Source organism: Callorhinus ursinus, unplaced genomic scaffold (genome assembly GCF_003265705.2).
Source record: "Callorhinus ursinus isolate GAN/ISIS: 27379988/994484 unplaced genomic scaffold, GSC_fseal_2.0 scaffold2, whole genome shotgun sequence".
Classification (NCBI taxonomy): Eukaryota; Metazoa; Chordata; class Mammalia; order Carnivora; family Otariidae; genus Callorhinus; species Callorhinus ursinus.
Genome location: NW_027397064.1, coordinates 16,688,439 through 16,703,625, shown reverse-complemented (window position 1 = coordinate 16,703,625; position 15,187 = coordinate 16,688,439). Strand labels below are relative to the sequence as shown.

General features: G+C 44.2%; 1 protein-coding gene and 1 pseudogene across 3 annotated transcripts in view; one reads left to right on the top strand and one right to left on the bottom strand.

Moving 5' to 3' along the window:
• Nucleotides 1-961: 961 nt before the first annotated feature.
• LOC112836444 (UBX domain-containing protein 2B-like) lies at nucleotides 962-13,560 on the bottom strand (annotated as a pseudogene).
• The window catches only part of STK11IP (serine/threonine kinase 11 interacting protein), a 15,814-nt gene continuing 13,931 nt past the window's right edge, over nucleotides 13,305-15,187 (top strand). For all 3 annotated transcript variants that reach the window (XM_025891015.1, XM_025891009.1, XM_025891004.1), the window contains exons 1-2: nucleotides 13,305-13,364; nucleotides 13,534-13,619. In XM_025891015.1, the coding sequence (XP_025746800.1) occupies nucleotides 13,559-13,619 (61 nt within the window). In that variant the 5' untranslated portion in view covers nucleotides 13,305-13,364; nucleotides 13,534-13,558. The remainder of the gene's footprint in view (nucleotides 13,365-13,533; nucleotides 13,620-15,187) is intronic.

Here is a 15,187-nt window from a genome sequence, read left to right as displayed (position 1 = left end):
AAATAATATGGCACATAATCTTTCCTACCCACTACTTCATGGATAAGAGCGATATTATTTTAGCTGCTGAAGCATCATAGTATAGTTGATCCTTGAACAACATGGGTTTGAACTGTGAGAGTCCATTCATACATAGATTTTTCCTGATAAACATAGTATATAGTACTGTAAATGTATTTTCTTTTCCTTAGATTTATGAAAAGAATACAGTATATAATCCATACAGCATACAAAATACATGCTTTTCGACTTTATGTTACCATTAAGGCTGTAGTCAACAGTAAGTTATTGGTAGTTAAATTTTGGGAAAGTCAAAGTTATACATGGATTTTCAGTTGTGGGGGGAGGGGTCAGCACCCCTAACCCCTGCAATGTTCAAGGATCATCTGTATTAAGAATATTGGCTTTTTGTGGTAGGCCTTGGCTTTTCATCAGCTCTCTGGAAATGAAGTCATAAGAATAAAGTCTTCCTTAAGTAGCAAATTCAGGACAAGACTGTATAAAAAAGTCCCCAACATCCAGGAACCTGTGTGCACTATTGAATCTTTGTATCAAACGACTGTCATCTGCTAACAGGGTTTGAAAACATTTTTTAAGTGATCTCTATGCCCAATGTAGGGCTCAAAGTCATGATCCTGAGATCAAGAGTTGTATTGTCTACTGACAGAGCCAGCCAGGTGCCCCGGGTTTGAATTTTTGTTGGCCCTGAATCATCAACAAGCACAACTATATTAAGTACTGACTTCTCTTCCTCTTCTGGGGAGGAAGGTGTGCTGACTACGTCAGGTGTGAGGCTTCCAAGGTTTTGCCTTTCTCCACTGAAAGCCCTGAACCTTATTCTAGGTTTTAGGTATGCTTGATCTTGATGAGCCTCCATATCCAAATTCACTTGGCCACCATGAGCCAGTCACTGAAGTCCCAGGGGAATCTCTTGAAATCTTCTGCCAGCAGTAATGTCACATTAAAGGATTTCTAATATAAGTTGCTGGATTTCAGGCATACATGCAGAGTCACCCTTCTCTTAACAGATTCCAGAAATTCAGCATTTGTTGGGTCCTTGTATGGTTTCGACTCCCCATCATCTAAACTGAAGCTGTTGCTGAAACTGTTATAAGCAAAATCTGAACATCCTGTGGCTGATTTTCTCCATAGATGTAGTCAGACTGCTTACGAAAGGAATGCCCCACTCTGTACCCTCCACATGCAAATGACTTTGATTTGTCATCACTCAAAGGTTTCATTCAGAGGGACAGTCCCATGTTCCCTTGCCTCTTTGAAAAGTTCATTCACAATTTTTCCAGTTGAAGGTTGAATTATATGTGATCCCCTGTACTCATGTTCGTTTGCATGGAACCTTACAACGGACTGATGTGGTGGGCAGCACCTCAACCAAGGGAACATATCTCCAATAGCAGGAAAACCTTTGAGATGGTGTGCATGTGCTTTTAAAGACTGTAACTGTAGGTCTGTCACATTTGGAAGATTTGCGTTTCATTTCATTTTTTTTTTAAAGATTTTATTTATTTATTTGAGAGAGAGAGAGAGAGAACGAGAGGGAAGAGGGTCAGAGGGAGAAGCAGACTCCCCGCTGAGCGGGGAGCCTGATGCAGGACTCGATCCCGGGACTCCAGCATCATGACCTGAGCCGAAGGCAGTCGCTTAACCAACTGAGCCACCCAGGCGCCCCGTTTCATTTCATTTTTAACTAATTCTGCCAAGGCGAATTTATTTCTTGATACATCATCATTTTGGTTGTTTTTAGGTCTCTTTACAAGGTCTTCACTTCTTTTTTTTTTTTTTTTAAGGAGACTCCACACCCAGCATGGAGGTCAATGTGGGGCTTGAATTCACAACACTGAGATCAAGACCTGAGCTGAGATCAGGAGTCGGACCCTTAACCAACTGAGCCACCCAGGGGCCCCAGGTCTTCACATTCTTATTACATTCTGTAAATTCTGGGGCCCTTGGCTGGCTCAGTCAGTAGAACATGTGACTCTTGATCTCGGGGTTTTGACTTCAAGCCCTACTTTGGGTGTGGAGCCTACTTAAAAAAAAAATTTCTGCAAATCCTGTGTGCTCGGGGGCCTTGGCCCTGTAGACCTCCTCTCTTATCCTCTGGCCCTCTCCAGCCAGCTCCTGCACTCTTATCCTTGTTGGTTTTTTTTCCTTCCTCCTTCCTGTGTGTGCCTGCGTGCCTATTTTTTCCTACTTTTTAGTTTGAATGTATTTACTAAAGTCTCTGTTTACCACTGTTGTTTGCCTCCTCACTTCTTCCTTTCGGATTCATTTTTTCTTAGTGCTGATCTAGCCTCCTTTACATTTACTTCAGAGCAAGTCTGTAAGTGTTAAACTTCCGGAGTCCTCCCTTCCCAACTGAAAAAGTCTTTTTATTTTCACACCTGAATGATGTTTGGGCTGGTATGTAATTCTAGATTCAAAGAGATTTTTCCTCTTGGGGCGCCTGGCAGGCTCAGTTGTTAGAGCATGCAACTCTTGATCTCGGGGTTGTGAGTTCGAGCCCCACATTGGGTACAGAGCTTCCTTAAAAATATGTAAAAAAAATACAAAACAAAGGCCTCTTTCCATTAAAAAAATATTTTCCTCTGAACTTTAAAAATTCTCTCCCTTTTTTTCTTGCCCCTGCTTTTCAATGGGAGACTTCCTGTCAATACAATGGTCATAACTTTGTAGTTCATCTTTTTTTTTCCCCCTCATTGGAAATTGTCAGGATTTCCTCCATACTTGGCATCTGCAACTGCATCACAATAGATCTGCACTTTGGTTTTATAAAAGGATCCTGATTGGCATTTGGTGGGCTCTTTCCTACTGAAGTTTCATGGTTTTCTTTCTTCCTGGGACATTTTTCTCTTTTATTTATTTGAATAAAACTTCCTCTCACAATTACAGACCGATATCCCTGATGAACATGAATGCAAAAATTCTCACCAAGATACTAGCCAATAGGATCCAAGAGTACATTAAAAGGATTATTCACTGGGGCGCCTGTGTGGCTCAGTCGGTTAAGCATCTGCCTTCAGCTCAGGTCATGGTCCCAGGGTCCCGGGATCGAGCCCCGCATCGGGCCCCCTGCTCTGCGGGGACCCTGCTTCTCCCTCTCCCTCTCCCTGCCGCTCTGCATACTTGTGATCCCTCTCTTTCTCTCAAATAAATAAATAAGATCTTAAAAAAAAAAAAGGATTATGGGGCGCCTGGGTGGCTCAGTTGGTTAAGCAACTGCCTTTGGCTCAGGTCATGATCCTGGAGTCCCGGGATCGAGTCCTGCATCGGGCTCCCTGCTCAGCAGGGAGTATGCTTCTCCCTCTGACCCTCTTCCCTCTCGTGCTCTCTCTCTCTCATTCTCTCTCTCAAATAAATAATAAAATCTTTAAAAAAAGGATTATTCAATATGACCATGTGGGATTTATTCCTGTGCTGCAAGGGTGGTTCAACATCTACAAATCAATCAATGTAATACCCTACATTAATAAAAGAATAGACAAGAACCATATGATCTTCTCAATAAATGCAGAAAAAGCATTTGACAAAGTACAGCATCCTTTCTTGATCAAAACTCTCCATAGTGTAAGGATAGAGGGTACATACCTCAATATCATAAAAGCCACATATGGAAAGCCCACAGTGAATTTCATTTTCAACAGGGAAAAACTGAGAGCTTCTCCCTTAATTTCAGGAACATGACAGGGATGTCTACTCTCACCGTGGTTGTTCAACATAGTACTAGATGTCTTAGCCTCAGCAATCAGACAACAAAAAGAAATAAAATGCATCCAAATCAGCAAAGAAGACAAACTCTCACTCTTTGAAGATGACATGATATTCTATGTGGAAAACCCAAGAGACTCCACCCCAAAATTGCTAGAACTCATACAGGAATGCAGCAATGTGGCAGGATATAGAATCAATGCACAGAAATCAGTTGCATTTCTATACACTAACAATGAGACAGAAGAAAGAGCAATTAAGGAATTGATCCTATTAACAATTGCCCTCAAAACCGTCAAATACCTGGGAATAAACCTAACCAAACATGTAAAGGATCTGTACTCTGAAAACTATAGAACACTTATGAAAGAAATTGAGGAAGACACAAAGAAATGGAAAAACATTCCATGCTCATGGGTTGGAAGAACAAATATTGTTAAAATGTCTATGCTGCCCACAGCAGTCTATACATTCAATGCAATCCCTAGCAAAATACCATCAACATTTTTCACAGAGCTGGAACAAATAATCCTAAAATTTGTATGGAACCAGAAAGACCCCAAGTAGCCAAAGGAAGTTTGAAAAAGAAAACCAAAGCTGGTGGCATCACAATTCTGGAGTTCAAGCTGTATTACAAAGCTGTAATCATCAAGACAGTATGGTACTGGCAAAAAAAACAAAACAAAACAAAAACAGACATATAGATCAATGGAACAGAATAGAGAACCCAGAAATGGACCCTCAACTCTGTGGTCAACTCATCTTCAACAAAGCAGGAGAGAATGTCCAATGGAAAAAAGACAGTCTCTTCAACAAATGGTGTTGGGAAAATTGGACAGCCACATGCAGAAGAATGAAACTGGACCATTTCCTTACACCACAAAACAAAAATAGACTCAAAATGGATGAAAGACCTAAACTTGAGACAGGAATCTATCAAAATCCTAGAGAAGAACATGGGCAGCAACCTCTGTGATCTTGGCTGCAGCAACTTCTTGCTAGACACGTGTCCAAAGGCAAGGGAAACAAAGGCAAAAATGAACTATTGGGACTTCATCAAGATAAAAAGTTTTCGCACAGCAAAGGAAACAGTCAACAAAAGCAAGAGACAACTGACAGAATGGGAGAAGATATTTGCAAATGTCTTATCAGATAAAGGGCTAGTATCCAAATCTATAAAGAACTTGTCAAACTCAACACCCAAAGAACAAATAATCCAGTCAAGAAATGGGCAGAAGACATTTCTCCAAAGAAGATATACAAATGGCCAACAGATACATGAAAAAACACTCAACCTTGCTTGGCATCGGGGAAATACAAATCAAAACCACAATGAGATACCACCTCTCACCCATCAGAATGACTAAAATGAACAAGTCAGGAAGCAAGAAATGTTGGCAAGGATGCAGAGAAAGGGGAACCCTCCTACACTGTTGGTGGGAATGCAAGCTGGTGCAGCCACTCTGGAAAACAGTGTGGAGGTTCCTCAAAAAGTTGAAAATAGAGCTACCCTACAGCCCAACAATTGCACCACTGGGTATTTACCCCAAAGGTACAAATGTAGTGATCTGAAAGGGCACATGCACCCCAATGTTTATAGCAGCAATGTCCACAATAACCAAACTATGGAAAGAGCCCAGATGTCCATTGACAGATGAATGGATAAAGAAAATGTGATATCTATATACAACAGAATATTACTCAGCCACCAAAAAGAATGAAATCTTGCCATTTGCAACGATGTGGATGGAACTAGAGGGTGTTACGCTAAGCGAAATAAGTCAGTCAGAGGAAGACAAATACCATATGATTTCACTCATGTGTGGAATTTAAGAAACAAAACAGAGGATCATAAGGGAAGGGAGGGAAAAATAAAACAAGATGAAATCAGAGAGGAAGAGAAACCATAAGAGACTCTTAACTATAGGAAACAAACTGAGAGGGGCTCCTGGGTGGCACAGTCAGTTAATCATCTGCCTTCAGCTCAGGTCCTGATCCCAGGGTCCTAGGATAGAGCCCCAAGTTGGGCTCTCTGCTGAGCTGGAGTCTGCTTCACCCTCTCCTGCTGTTGGCTGCTCCCCCCACCCCCCGCTTGTGCTCTCTCTCTGTCGAATAAATAAATACAATCTTAAAAAAAAAAAAGGAAACAAACTGAGGGTTGATGGAGGAGAGAGGGGTGGGGGGGGATAAAGTAACTGGGTGATGGGCAGTAAGGAGGGCACATGATGTAAGGAGCACTGGGTGTTATATAAAACTGATGAATCACTGAACTTTACCTCTGAAACTAATAATACACTATACTTTAATTGAATTTAAATAAAATAAATTAAAAAAAACTTCCTCTCACATTGTATTTTCTACTTCAGAACTCTCTCTTTTTTTTTTAAAGATTTTATTTATTTGAGAGGGAGAGAGTGGGGGGGAAGGCCAGAGGGAGAGGGAAAAGCAGAGTACCTGCTGAGTATGGAGCCCAACATGGGGCTCGCAACACAGGGCTAGATCCCAGGACCCTGGGATCATGACCTGAGCTGAAGGCAGACGCTTAACCCACTGAGCCACCCAGGCACCCCTCTACTTGAGAACTCTTATTAGCTGATATCAAAAGTTTTAGATTGGTCCTCTATATATCTTAGATTTTCCTTTCAACGTATTTTGTCTTGTACTGTGTGATACAAAAACATATTGCCCATTTTGGTTGTTCTGTTGAGGGGTTTTTGTTGTTTCATAATCATGTTCAATTTTTCCTATTTTGAATACGAAATACGTACATGAATAATCATGTTTGTATTTTGTCTTGTACTGTGTGATACAAAAACATATTGCTCATTTTGGTTGTTCCATTGAAGGGTTTTTGTTGTTTCATAATCATGTTCAATTTCTCATATTTTGAATATGAAATAAGTACATGAATAATCATGTTCGCATTTTGTCTTGTACTGCGTGATACAAAAACAGTGCCCATTTTGGTGGTTCTATTGAGGGGTTTTTGTTGTTTCATAATCATGTTCAATTTTTTTTTAAATGCATGTATTATCTTTTTGCCTCCAAGAATGTTATAATTATTCTGAAGTCCTGTTCTTGCTCTATGAGCGATTTCACTGTGTGAAAGTTCTTCTCTACGCTGGATTTGATAGCTCTTTCAGGATGTTGATTTTCTTCTTATGTTTGGTAATTGCTCATTAGAAACTCAGCTTTTATCTGAGATTTCCTGTTAGACTGCGCTCTCCATTTCTATGCTCTTTAGCAAAAAGGGGGATGAGACAATGGCATAGTGCATGTTGTGATATACTGTCAATAACTGGCTGGAGGCATATACTGATGGGGGTGTATTTTGGCCGCTCATGTTCTACAAATGGTGCTTCCTCTTCCTCCTAGGTGTCACCAGCCATGAGGAACAAGGTCCTTTCTTTCACCTAATGATCTCATATCTACTGCTCTCACCTGCAGGCAGGTAGCTTGCTGGAGTTTCTCGACCCCAGGAGACAAGAAGGGGGAGTGTGGGGTGATTAACATGCTTGATGCTGCCTATTTTGGCACCCTGAGTCATCAGTGCCTTGTTGGTGACTTCTGAGCCCCAAAGCTCCCAGAGGATCCACCCTCTTTGAGCCTTGGAGTGATTTTGGTGCTGTTTCCAACTCCTGCGGCTGTCAGTCGATCGCTCTGCACATTTTGGGCCATGGTTTTCTTCTCTGACCAGTTCCTACCCACCATCCAGCTTTCAGGGAATTCTCATGGCTTCTGGTCCACCAAGGGTTCTCCTTGTTGTCCAGGGTGATTATGAATTTATATTACTTTTTTTTTAAGATTTTATTTCTAAGTAATCTCCGCACCCAATGTGGGGCTCGAGTTTACAACCTCGAGATCAAGAGTCGTATGCTCTTCCAACTGAGCCAGCCAAGCGCCCCTATATTACTTATTTTTATATCTTTTGTATGTTTTCATTTCTAATCAGCTGGGATGGAAGGGAGAGGCTACAGCATGTATTCTGTTTGCAATTTGGGACTGGAACTATCTATACCATAACACTCATCATGTTGATGGTAGGCAGAATAAAAGGCCTCCTCCCTTCCCCCAAGATGTCTGTGTCCTAATCCCTGGAAACTGTGCAAATGTTATGCTAGATACCAAGGGAGAATTAAGATTGCAGATGCAATTAAAGTTGCCCAACAGCCGACCTTACAATATGGAGATTATCCTGGATTATCTGGGTGGGCTCGATGTAATCACAAGGGGCCTTATTAAATCTGGAAGAGGGAGGAAGAAGAGTTAGTGTCAGATGAAAAACCCAATTGGCCACCGCTGGGGGTGAAGATAGAAAGGGGCCAGGAAAGTGGGTGGCCTCTTTAAGCTGGAAAAGACAAGAAACAGGTTCTGCCCTGGAGCCTCCAGAAAGGAACACCGCCCGCCCACACCTTTATTTTAGCCCAGTGAGATCCATTTAGGACTGCCGACCTTCAGAGCTGTAAGATAACAAATGTGTGCTGTTTTAAGCAACTAAGTTGGGTGTAATTTGTTACAGCAACAACAGGAAGTGAACACAATGTTGAAATGTGATTGTGGGTGTCTGTCCTTCTACTGTACCACCAGCTTCTAGAGAACAAGAGCCATACTGTTGTCTCCTTTATTTCCTGGGAATCCAGTACAGGATCTGGCACCCGGTCAGGGCTCAGTCAATGTTTGTGGAATGAATGAGAGAATGAAAGGCTGCTCTCACTTTTTTTTTTTTTTAAGATTTTATTTATTTATTTCACAGAGAGAGACATAACGAGAGAGGGGAACACAAGCAGGGGAAGTGGGAGAGGGAGAAGCAGGCTTCCCGCGGAGCAGGGAGCCCGATGCGGGACTCGATCCCAGGACCCTGGGATCATGACCTGAGCCGAACGCAGACGCCCAATGACTGAGCCACCCAGGTGCCCCGCTGCTCTCACTTTTTGAAGTAAGATTGCAAAGCAGCCAGTACCTTTCCCCTTCCCCAGGCCCTGGACACCTGAAGCCCTTTGATCACAACTTTTCTTGGTTTTCCTTGTCCCCCATTGCAGGTGTTATGCTATTACACTTGCAGCTTCCTCCCCTGCTGTGGACCATGGCCCTCCCCTCTCCAGCCCTGTGTGCAGGAAGAACTGGGATGGAAGACATGGGTCACATATGTACCCGACTTTGCCCACAGGCCTTCTTGCTCTCCAGGATCCTGCTGCCTTCCTCTCTTCTCCCAGCTGCCTCCATCCCCATTCCCCAGCTGGCTTCTGTGCTTTCCCAAGCAGCTTGAGTGAGGGACGTAGCTTTTGGTTCATCTCTTCCTTGAACCACAAGGTCCCCATCTTTCTTACAGCACTTCTGAAACCCCTTCTCTTATGATCCCAGAGGTTTCCAGGAGAGGCAATGAAAATAATTAAAGGCACTCTCAGATGACCTTGGGTTTACTATTAAAGCCACCCAGGGACTCCCTCAGTTCATTTTCTGCAGAACTGCAAAATCCCCCAGGCTGGGCTTTCCGAGCTGTTGCTGGGTCACTGGGATATTCTTATTTTGTTGCTTCCTTTTCAGGCAGCCATTCTCAGGCCCTGGCTTCTCTAATCCCAAGCTGAGCTTGGCTTCTGCTTCTCTGGCTTTCCCTTCGTGTGCCTTGTGTTCAGTCTCTCTGGGAGCCAGGCTCTGATGGGCTCACTTGGTCACAGTCTAATGCAGTGTTCTCATGCCAGATCTCCTGTAATGCTGCTGATTTTTTCCATATGTTTGATTCTGGTAACCAGGCCAATTCCTGGGCAGTCTTTTGTGGCTAGGTCTGGTAGCAGAGCCAAGAGAATCAATGTGTGGTAACTTATGTGGCAAGAACTGCCTCTGACCACTGGGTCCTGGGGCTGTACGTACCAGGCACATGGACGCCCCTAGAGCGCAAACTCCTCTAACACAACTCTGTTTTTGCAGGTGATAATTCACACCTCTTCATTCTCTTCCATTTGCCCCCCTTTCCCATTCCATGAAGATACCTAGTTAATGAAACAAGTAGATCATCCAATTTCACCCTCCCGACCCACAACTCAATTTCAAGCGTGAACTTTTCATTTTGGAGGTATCCTTAGGTCTGCATCATCTGGTCTGCTGCAGGAGGCTGGAGCACCTCAGCAGTGAGGTCCGGATCTAAGATGATGGCTCATGTCTTAATAAGGAACTGTTACTTCTGTTCTCCTGTGGGCAACAGTCTAGGGGCCTGCATACTCCAAAGGTATCAGAAGCAAGCGGGACCAGGACTCTGACGTCTGTATTCTCTGGTAGCTGACTTTTTTTTTTTTTTTAAGATTTTATTTATTTATTTGGCAGAGAGAAAGAGAGCACAAGCAGGGGGAGCGGCAGGCAGAGGGAGAGGGAGAAGCAGGCTCCCTGATGGGGAGAGAGCCTGATGGGAGGCTCTATCCCAGGACCCTGGGATCATGACCTGAGCCGAAGGCAGATGCTTAATCGACTGAGCCACCCGCCAGGCGCCCATGTCATTTTAAAAAAATTAATTGTTATTTTTTAAAGATTTTATTTATTTGATAGAGAGAGACACAGCCAGAGAGGGAACAAGGGAACACAAACAGGGTGAGTGGGAGAGGGAGAAGCAGGCTTGCTGCAGAGCAGGGAGCTCAAGGTGGGGCTTGATCCCAGGACTCCGGATATCATGACCTGAGCGGAAGGCAGACGCTTAACGACTGAGCCACTCAGGTGCCATGTCATTTTTTTTTAAAAATATTTTATTAATTTCTTTTAAAGAGAGAGGGAGAAGGAGAGAAAGAGCGCCAGTGTTGTGGGGGGATGGAGCAGAAGGGGAGAGAGAGAATCTCAGGCTGACTCCCCGCCAAGGGTGGAGCCTGAGGAGGGCTGGATCTCACAACCCCCAGATCACCACCTGAGTCGGACCCCCCTCAACCAACTGAGCCACCCGGGTGCCTCTGACTTGGTCATTCTTGTATGAAGATTCTTTCCTTCCTTCTAGAACTCCACCCCTGCTGCTTAAGCTGGTAACCAGCTCACCTTTCCTTACCCCGTTGATCACAAGCATTTTGCAGAGGCTACCTCAGGGAAATGAAAGGAGTTGGGGTGCTACCAGTGGTAGCTGGTTACATTTCACCGCTCTCCTCACACAATTAACATGGCAGTGGAGCCTGAGGTGGATGAGCTGTACCTCTCTAATACCAGATCTGTGCTGTGCTGGGAGGTTTTAATCATATGCTTGGAAGGTGCCCCAAAGCATTTTTTATTTTTGGGCAGCTCATTGTCCTCAAACGATTGAACAACTCATTATTTGTGTCATTAAAGTCAATTTACCACATATAGCAAAAAAAAAAAAAAAATCCATGTAATCATGGTTATTCCTGTATTGTGCTCTATTGATCTAACCGTTTTTGTCTATCTCTTTGTCAGTACCATGCTGCTGTGGTTACTGCTGCTTTCTTTACAGGACATTTTGCTACTGCTAAAGCAAGGCCCCTATTAGTGCCTCTTACTCTTTTTTTCCCTCAAAATGTTTTGGCTGTGCTCATGTGAGTCTTCCAGAGGAATTTCAGAATCAACCTGTTAGGTTCCAAAATCTCCCCATCGGGATTTTGATGGAAATTGCATTAAACTGACATCATTATAATATCAAATCTCATCAGGAACATTTTGACTTTTCATTTATTTAGGTCATTGTTAATGTCCTTAAAGTTCTCTGGTTTTCTTCATATATTTCTCAAAATGTTCCAGGTGTATACTCTCTCTCTCTCTCTTTCTTTTCCTGTTTCAGCGAATGGGATCCTTTTTTTTTCCATTTCAGACTTTAATTTTTTAAAAAAGATTATTTCTTAGTCAATGTTCTTATGGTAGCAATTTACAGAGATACACTCTTAGGCAAAAAAAAAAAAAAGCTGGGTGGGAATTCTTTGGAAGGTGGCCAAGGCCTCCTCTGCAGCCTGAAGGCAGAAGGAGGAGTGCGCCTCACAAGGGGGCCTGGAAACAACTGATTAGTTTCTTTGTGCTGCTTCTCTGAGTAGATGTTTTCCTCTCCCTCTGTATCTTTCTTTGTTGCTCTCTTTGTCCCACTTTCACATTTCTGGGGAAGCAGAGTGATGTAGAGCAAATCTGGCTACAGGGTCTATCCATATGAATGGAGCAATTCTCAGAATCTACCGGCTGGGTAGACACTCCTGAAACAGATTTCAAAGCTCTGTAATGCCAGGAATTTCAAAACAATCTGTCTCTTCTTGCCTAAGAGGGTTAGAGTTGGCAGAAATGGTATGGGAGAACCCTCCCTTCCTAGTTCCAGGTGATTGATAAACAAGGACCAACAATCATCACTGCTCTGGGATAATAATTCAACAGAAATATATTGAGCCCCTACTGCTTTGCTGTTCACGATGGGCTTCTACTTACTTCATTTTGGCTCAGATCACAGAGTATCCCATAAACGCTAAATTGTGTGGTTTAGGGTCATAAATTGCCATTTCAAATATTTTGACTGTAGAAAATAAGATCCTTCAAATTTTGCAACTTGAGATAAAGATAACTATATTCTCACCCTCAACTGGCATAGGATTCATTGTGATTTCCCTCTGTAGAAAAGGCACTTACTAAAAAAAAACAAACTCTCCTTTAAAACCAAATTCTGTTAAAAGACATTTTTTTTTCGGGGTACCAGACTTTATTTCAGGGGAGCGGTGGGAGGGAGAACCTAGACAGAGGGCAGCAGGCGGTGGGGTAGGGAGTTGACGCTTGGACAGGGACTGGCTTGGGGAAGGGCTGCCCCTAGTCCTGTTGCAAGGAGAAACTATATTTTTCTTTATGTAATCTAGTTCAGCAGTTGGCCTCCTTTTTTGACTGGGAGCCAGGTCAAAGCTACAACGGGAACTTGGAACCAGGAAACTTTGGCAGTCTTGACGAAGTTGGTTACTAATTGAACGACCTTCGCAGGGAACCTCGCCTCTGTGAACATGCTTTCTCATTTTCAAACCCGGAATAACAATTTTTGGATTCAGGGGTTATGGAAGGAAACACAAAGAGCAAAAGACTGGATACACGTGAGGCATTACCAATCGCAACGTGAGTCTGACACTAGTGAAGGAAAAAAGAACAATGAGTTTGGAGGGACATTAAGGAAAAAGTGTCACGATAACTCCAGAGGTGGCATCTTGGCAAGCCCCAGCTCCTTCAGCAGATACCCAAAAAACTTCATGTAGCGAACACGCTTTCCTTTAATTGGAAAACGAGTGTTCGCTTTGGCCGAGTCCTTTCCTCCCTGAGAGAAAATCGCATTGCTCCAAACAGCGCTTCCCCGCCCAGTCTGTAAACAACGAGTCAGGTTTTCCTCACAGGCCTGGAGGGGCCCTGGCGAGCCGAGCGGGAGACCCACGCTGAGCGGGGCCCACAAGGCGGGCGGGGGGGAGGGGGCAGGGACGGCGGGGCCCAACTTCGGGCCCCAGCAGGACCGACTGCCGGGGGACCGCCCTGTCCGCACCAAGCCGTCCCCGCCCCCGTCAGACACGTAAGCACGACTTAGGTCGTGACTTCCGGCAGCGCAGCCGTGCTTTCCGGTTGTCCCTCCTACCCGCCTTCCTTCCGGGGCGGGACTTCCTGGCCATTATTGATAGGTGCCGGACTGCAGAGCTGGTGGGAGGAGCACACAGGAGGTCAGTCTGGGGGGCCAGGCCTTACGCTCCTCGAAAGGGTACTCGGGAGGATGCTCTTCCTCGCTCTCTTTCTCACTTTTTTCTCCTCGCGAGTCCTCGTTTGCGCGGACGTCCTGGGGTTTTGGTACCACCCCCCCACCTGAGGCTCTTCCGCTTCCTCTTTTCCCAGGCTCCGCCCCCAGCGTCCCGTGGCCATGACGACCGCCCAGCGGGACTCCCTGGTGTGGAAGCTCGCGGGGCTGCTGCGGGAGTCGGGTGAGCGGATATACGGTTGATCTGGGGCTGGGGCAAGGTGGGGGTGCACCTTGCCTTCCAGAGACACTCCCCCCCATAGGAAACATAGAGTTACAGCTGTTTAAGGTTACGAGGGTTCGAGCGTCAATTCATTGTTTTTCTACTCCTCTGAAGTTTATTTTCTCTGGTGCTGTTGCTTGCAGGCTCCATTTGACATTTCACACCTTAGCCATCCTTCGAGACCCAACTCCAGTGCCACTTCCTCAGTGCATTCTCTGAAACTCTCAGAGGAAAGTGATCTTTACTTGGCTGTAAATCTCTGGAGACCTGGGACTGGCATAATCATTGCTCTGTGGCAAGGCACTTAGTATAGTTAAAAGCACGAGATTTGGAGTCAGATGCACTTGGGTTGGAATCCCAACTCTTCCAGACGTGGCGAAGTTGTTTAAGTTTTCTGAGCTTCAGTTTTCCACAGCAGGAAAATGGCATAGCGATTGTACTTAACTCAAAAGTTTGTTGTGGGGATTAATTTTAACCCATGTAAAGCATTTAGGACAATGTTTGCATAATACATAAGGGCTCAAAATTGGTAGCTATTGTTACTACAGTTTCTTCTCTCCATTCCTGGGCACAGTGGAGCCACAGTGGTTCAATGTGTGGTTGACATTAGTTGTGGTAGAACAAGCCCTGATTTCAGATCAGACAGAAGTAGCAGCTTCCTACCATCTATATAAGCTCAGTCAGTGTTCTTCTCCAAGCCCTAATTTCCATCTCTTTAAGGAGTGGTCAGTAGTGCTTCTCTTTAGGAGATTCTGATGAAGTTTAAATGAGGTAACAAAGTTGTCTGCCACATACCACCCGATTGATGTTAGCCGCCTGCCCACACTCTGTACTCCTTACTCCCATTGGTGGTGTCTGTGGAATCTCTTTTTAGAGCAGTTTTACTTTCTTTCTTTCTTTCTTTTTTTTAAAAGATTTTATTTATTTGACACAGAGTGACAGCGAGAGAGGGAACACAAGCAGGGGGAGTGGGAGAGGGAGAAGCAGGCTTCCCGCGGAACAGGGAGCCTGCTATGGGGCTCGATCCCAGGACCCTGGGATCATGACCTGAGCCGAAGGCAGATGCTTAACGACTGAGCCACCCAGGCGCCCAAGAGCAGTTTTACTTTCTGGCTTGTTTTATTAACTGTGTAGTATTTTATCTTTTCTACACTAAGAGGCTCTTTGAGGGTGGGGAGAGTCTTTGAACCCTGTCTGCATCTATCCTTAGTGTCTAGCACACAGAACATCTTTCATGTAAGGTTGTAGGGTTTAACAGTTTGTTCAGCACAAATCTGACCTGGTGCTCCAGGGGTTAGGGATGATGGTGTGTGTGTGTGTGTGTGTGTGTGTGTGTGTGACTATAAGAGGTACCAAGAGATTTTTATGGTAATGGAATAGTTTTGTATCTTGATTGTGATGTTGGTTATAGGAATCCACACCAATGACAAAAAAGTGACATAGAACTATAGGTACATACTAATATCAGTTTCCTGACTTTGATATTTACATAAAATGTAAACATTGGGGGAAACTGGGTGAAGAATATA